At 29.7% G+C, this 6,458-nt stretch overlaps 1 protein-coding gene across 1 annotated transcript; it reads left to right on the plus strand.

Moving 5' to 3' along the window:
- The first annotated feature begins 171 nt into the window (after positions 1-171).
- Positions 172-2,825, plus strand: LOC114183545. Its single transcript, XM_028070600.1, has 5 exons — positions 172-422; positions 522-689; positions 797-1,064; positions 1,875-1,991; positions 2,358-2,825. The coding sequence occupies exons 1-5, from the start codon at positions 318-320 to the stop codon at positions 2,471-2,473; spliced, it is 774 nt and encodes a 257-aa protein (XP_027926401.1). The 5' UTR covers positions 172-317; the 3' UTR covers positions 2,474-2,825.
- Positions 2,826-6,458: the final 3,633 nt, after the last annotated feature.

Raw genomic sequence — 6,458 nt, forward strand, 5'->3', positions numbered from 1 at the left:
TAACATTATTTTGAAACATTAGCTAATGAAACAGAGTGGTGGTGGAGACAGAGGTTAGAGCAGTTAGAATGTTTTGGGAGGAACTAATACTGAGTCCAACAAATGGCAGTTGAGTTGTAGAGATAGGTAAATGACAGTGTATGGTCCAACTACTTAACCGAACTCTGCGCATAAAAACCCTCCCATCACAAGCACTGGGCCCACCCTCTCTTCCTCTCCCATTCATCATCCAACTTTCTCATTTTCTTCTCTTTTCATTTAAATCCCTTTCTCTTCTTCTCTTTCTCTCATTCTTCTTCTTCATCTTCCAACCCACCATGCCTCTTCACTCTCTCCCCGACGACAACCACCACGATTTCGTCGCCGAGTTAACTCACCGCATGGCTCGCTTCTTGCTTTCCGACGACGACACTCTCCATTCGGTACTATTCTATTTAACCACACTTCCGTTTCATTAATACTAATAACAACAATAATAAAAAAAAACAACTTTTTCTTCTTCTTCTTCTTCTTGGGTCAAGTCACCAGACTCCATAAGTGGAAGTGCAGAAGGTTGCTCTCAGGAACCATCACCCTCTGCAGCACCTGAAGAGCGTTCGCGGAAGAACAACTACGGGAAGCTTCAAAGCTTCAATATTGGACTCTATTCTCACCAATCTCTCGTTCAGGAACAGATTCGAGCCATTGAAGTAAGTAAGACCAGACTTTGTGCTACTGATTAATACTATTAGCTTTATAATTCAAACTGTTTAACTAATTAATTGAGTTTTTTGATGTTGTTTTTTGTGTTTAACAGCTGTCAGGGGTGAAGCAAGACCAGGTGGCCGTGTCCGCGTCCGCGAAACAGAAACCCGCTCCGCGTCGGAAAAACCTAGGACAGACATACGAGCCCAAGAAAGGAAACGTACGGAGGGCCACCCGGCCGCCGCGGCCCGGCCCACAACACCAAGGCGGTGCTGGCATGCGGGCCTTGTTTCTTGACGGGCCCGGTTCTAGGGGTGGGACCGGCGTTTTCTTGCCGCGTGCGGGAGCCCCTACCCCGTCGGAATCTACTAACAAACAAGGTGAAAACCTGCATAGTTTTCGTTCAGTTGATTCAATAATTTGCTTATTCCGCACTGTTTTTTCTTGCTGTCATGTTTCTTTCCTTGCTGTTTAAGCTGTTAGGTAGTGAAATTCTGAAATGGAAAGAACCATGCCACTTGTTGCAAGTTGCAATGTTTTTTTTTTCTTTTTTGTTGTGTCACGTCTTACCTTGTATCATTTCGCTGCTACAATATGTTTTTTTTTTCTTTCCTTTTCCTCTTCCTCTGTTCCAAAGTTCTATGAATCCGCTGTCTGGTCTCGCCTCCCAACAATAATATTAAATAAAAAATTGCCTTTAGTTTAGTCTCCAACCTCCCACTTTGCTTGCGAACCTTAGCTGATGCTGACCATTATTCTTTTTTATGGTGTTTGAATTTTAACACGAATCTTCTGTGATCATCCATCATCACATGCCGCACCTGCTCCTCCACCCTTCTGGATCCGTGATTTTTTCCTCTTGTCAAAACCAAGAAAATATAACACACCCTTTTCAAATTAATCAAAAAAATGCCCTCACATTTCTTTCCACTGATTTGATGCCACTAATACACAAAATAATTATCTTTGTTATGCAGCCACCGAAAAAAGCCAACAGTGTTTAAATTTATGTTGAGTTTTTTTTTTTTTTTTACTTTAAAAAAAAACATTTAAGAGAGTTGGTGACCAAATTCGGGGATTCTGATTTCTTCACGTTGACAAATCCGTGACAAACTTTATTGTGATGAACCAAGATGAACTTGTTGCACGTCGTACATTGAAAATGATTTAAATTACGTGCAATGTGTCAGGTAAAGGTTGCTCCACGGTTCTTATACCTGCCAGAGTTCTTCAGGCTCTGCAACTCCACTTCGACCAAATGGCTGCCACGTCTGGGCCCAAAGCTGGTGCCTTTCATCCTCTTCATGGTACTCAACTTTCAACAACCTTCAATTTTCTTTTTCTTTTATTTTATTTTTATGGAGTGAAATAAAGAATATATAAAATTGTTATCCAGCATGATTATGTCACGAAATAATAATGTGGCGAACTGATTAATAAATTCCCATTCATGGGAAGTGACAGAATGAGTGGTACAATTTTGAATTTTGGAGCAAGAGCAGTCTCCAAAAGTCCATACTCACCACCAGCAAGTTGCAATTTGTCCCGGTTATTAACTATGATGTTTTTTTTTTGTTATAAACTATGAATATAAATCACAATACTCATATCATGTCGTGATGTACTTATATTTGGGTGAATCTCATTTTGTATTGTATGATTAAAATTTGCAGATGTTGTAGTAAGTGACAGGGATGGCATGTATTCACTTCAGAATCATGAGCAGTCTCAGAAAGCAGCAACAAGTATCCAAAATGAAACGATTCTGCCACAAGAATGGGCGTATTGAGGAATGCAGAAGCAGATGGAATTAATTTCCTGCTACTCCTGTTTCTACACATACATACAGAATAATTTTAGTAATAAATAATAATAATAATAATAATAATAATAATAATTCCCATCAGATCGGATGAATATACAGAGGGAAGAATCTTGCAGGTAGCAGAGTACGAGGAACATGGATGAATATAGTGATTTAATAATGTCTTGTTTTGTATTTTGCTTCCCCTGGGTATAAGTTTGCATAGTGGTGACAGAATATGAATAACTATAAATAAATAAAATCTAGCTCGGTCTCTTTGTATGCAAAAACTATAAAGAAGAACAGAGGATGTCTTTTAAAATCCTTTGTAACACTTCACTTTGTTTCTCCCTTATTCCTTTCTCCTTCTGCGTAATGTTAGATTCTCTAAACTGATACAAAATTTAATCAGGTTTGTTTGCTGTTTAAAAATATAAGAAAAAAATATGAATTTATTTTTTTTATTTTAACGATTTTTAAATGAAGGTGATGATGGTAGTAGCCCCAGTCAGCACCCACTTTCTTAGTGAGGAACCAATCTGAATTGTAGATTCCAGAATTTGCAAAACACGTCAACCCAAAACGACAAAACTTATTTTCACTTCTTCTTTATATCTATCTTTTTTACTAATCAACGCGGGAAGAGGATAACGACGAAAACAAATATTCCAGTTAAAGACTAATCCATGAAATATCTCTGATGGTAAGAAAATCAGAGATGATAGTTTAATAAATAATAAAGTTACCCTGAGTTTTTCTTATCTTCCTCGAACACCCAAAGGTCAAGTGAGTCTAATAAATGGTAATATAATGTATAATGGAGTGTGGTGTGTGTCTGCAATCTCAGGATTAGTGACCTAGCAAACTGAAACAGTAACCGTTGGATGCGCAAATGGGTTTGTGAGGTGAGTGATTCCTTATCATTCATTTTGTCAAACATCTTCTGTGCCTCAAAATATTTGTAACTTCTAATGTCACTGTTACCCTCTCTTTTCAATCAACTATATAATTTACAGATTTTGAATAAAGTCATGTCCTACTTATAATTTCTTCTTTGATCGTTTCAATAATTAATTATCATATTTCTCTATTATGAGAAAATATTCTAAAGAAAAACAATTTAAGATTTGAAATCCTTATCCAGACCTAGGAACCAATATTTATTAATACAGATTACAGAGAAAAGAAAATATCAAGAAAATTTATAAACCTTAATACTTTTACTCATATTTAAGAAACAATAATGACATCATATTAAGAGTAACTTTTTCAAACAATAATGACACTTAAATTTTTATGCGAAATAAAAGTACATCTTACATTGTCTTAAATTAGAAAGCGATTGAGATAAATTATTGAAGGTTAATGAGACATTGTCTCCAGTGCCAGTGATATTTACAAATATTTTGGAATGTTAAAATTTTATTTATAAATACATAAAACTTTTTAGGAAATTAAATATATTATAATTAAAATAATATTTAGATTTTTATTTATATATTAATTTTTAAATATGTAAAAAAAAAATTGACAAGAATGTTTCCTTCAACTATTATAAATTTAGGAGAGCGCAAGAAGAAAAAAAATTAAAGGAGGAGAGTGAAAGTTGAAGTTGTTCAGATGAAGATAAAGAAAATAAAATAAAAAGAAATAAGAAAAGAAATATGAAATATTATTAATGATTTTATTGATACCAGTGTAAATATATGTGTTACCCACATCTGTGTTTCCTTTTTTTATTATAACTAATTAATTTAATTTTAAAATAGTTAAATTTAAATAAAAAATTATTTAAAAAGGTAAAAATGCTAAGATAATTATTTTATTTAAAAGCCGTTAAATTTAAATCAACAATAACTTAAATGGTAAATTTGATAAACAAATTATTTTAATTTAAAAAATTGTTGCTTAAACAATAAAAATTTAAAAAATAGTTAAATTTAAGTTTACACTAACAAATAAAAAATAATAAAATAAATATTGTAATTTTAAAAACCAGTTAATTAAAGGTAAAATTTGTTAAAAAGTACTCTACAGCAAAAGAAATAACTCTTTATATAATTATATTAATAATAATTTTTAAAAAATTATAGAATGGTATATTTAATAAATCGATCAAATTCCCCTTATTGATATAAATTAATTTAATGAAATATTACATTATAATTGTTTTTTTTTTATTATTATTTATATTATTATTTTATAACTTGCTTATTTTATTGTATGAAATGAGGAACATTTACGCAATATGGTATGCTCCATTAAGAGAATAAATCAGTTATTTATTCTTTTCTTTAAAATAGATAATTCTTAAAATTAAAAATATGCAAATAATCTCTCATATATATTATAAATCGTACAAGATAATACTTCAAGTATTAAAAAAGTATAATAAATCCTTCTATTAATTATTACTTTATTTTATTTAATTTAACAAGTTTTTTCTTGTGGGATACTTTTTGTCAATTATAACTCAAATATAGATCAAAGAATATATTTAATATGTAGGATTGGTTTTTATTGTTATAATTAACGTTTGATGTGTGTTTTTTGGTAAAGAAATATCCTTTCTTTTAATCTCACCCCAACTTATCGTAAATAACATTATTAGGAATAATTAATATTAAGATATATGGTTGATTTCGAATTTCGTATTTTTTATACTCAAAATATGTTTTAGAAGATTATCATAAAAAATAAATTTAAATTGACTTTGATTTCAACTCTTAACAATACAGTACCATTAATACAGTATTAGAATAAACTTTCCATTAAAATCTAAAATGAAATGAGAATTTATTTTCAACTTTTAAATTTTTTTGGGAAAACCAGAGTTTATCTCTGGAACTTGTTTTTCATCCTCCACAAACATATCAAAATTATTATTTTATTGTTTAAAAAAAATAAAAGAATTTTAAATAAACTAGTAATACACAATTGTGTTTATGAAAGACTTTATAGTACTTTTTCTTTTGTTAACTCACTATTCAAAATTTTCATATTATATAAGATTTTTTTAAAATTTATTGAAAAAATCATAAAAAAATACTTTTTTTGTCATTTTTTTTTAAATTTTAATTGATAGGTAATTTTTTCGTGGATAATTCTTTTCTACAAAATTATAAAATTTGTAAGTATTTTGTACAAAATTTGTTGCGAAAAGTGTTTTATACAAAATATTTTATAAAAAAAAAATAATTTAAAACAAAATTAACATGAAATATAATTTTTTTTTTTTAACAGTAACTTGAATAATTGATTCCCATACTTTTCGAGTACAAGACAATTCTTTAAGGAAAAATGAAAATTTACGGCTTTGAACCCTTATCATACATTTAGACAACAATAATGATATATAGAAAATGTAGGGCAATTTACTGAAAAAAGAAATTAGGACTTTAAACTCTTATTCGTATTTAAATAACAATTCTGCTAGTTTGTTGTAGGAAAGGAAAGCAATTTTTTTTTGTCTGAATGAAGACATGATGTGAAATAACAGACAATAGTAGTTAAACAATTGTAATTCACTAAAAATATTAACAAATTGCGAGAGAAGAAAAATAAAAGTCAATTATGTATCTTTTTTAATAAATACTTTTTAAATTAAAAACGTACGAATAGTCTCTCAAATATTATAAAATAAATAATGTTATATAATGCTTCAAGTATTAAAAAAATAAAAAAAAAACTCATAAATGTTCGTAAAATAAATTAACTTGAAAATACTACCCGACAGTTGCTATATTTTTACTACTCATGAAAGAATTACACAATAGAAATAATAATATGTAGGATATTAAATTAACGATTTTTCCTGAAAAGATATGAAGAAGTACACAATAGAAATTATATATATATATATATATATATATATATATATATATATAAGTACCGTGCGTACGCACGGCATAAGACTAGTTATAATTTGAAATCTCAAATTGTTGCTATAAATAAGGAGTTTTACCAATTC

Source organism: Vigna unguiculata, chromosome 5 (genome assembly GCF_004118075.2).
Source record: "Vigna unguiculata cultivar IT97K-499-35 chromosome 5, ASM411807v1, whole genome shotgun sequence".
Classification (NCBI taxonomy): domain Eukaryota; kingdom Viridiplantae; phylum Streptophyta; class Magnoliopsida; order Fabales; family Fabaceae; genus Vigna; species Vigna unguiculata.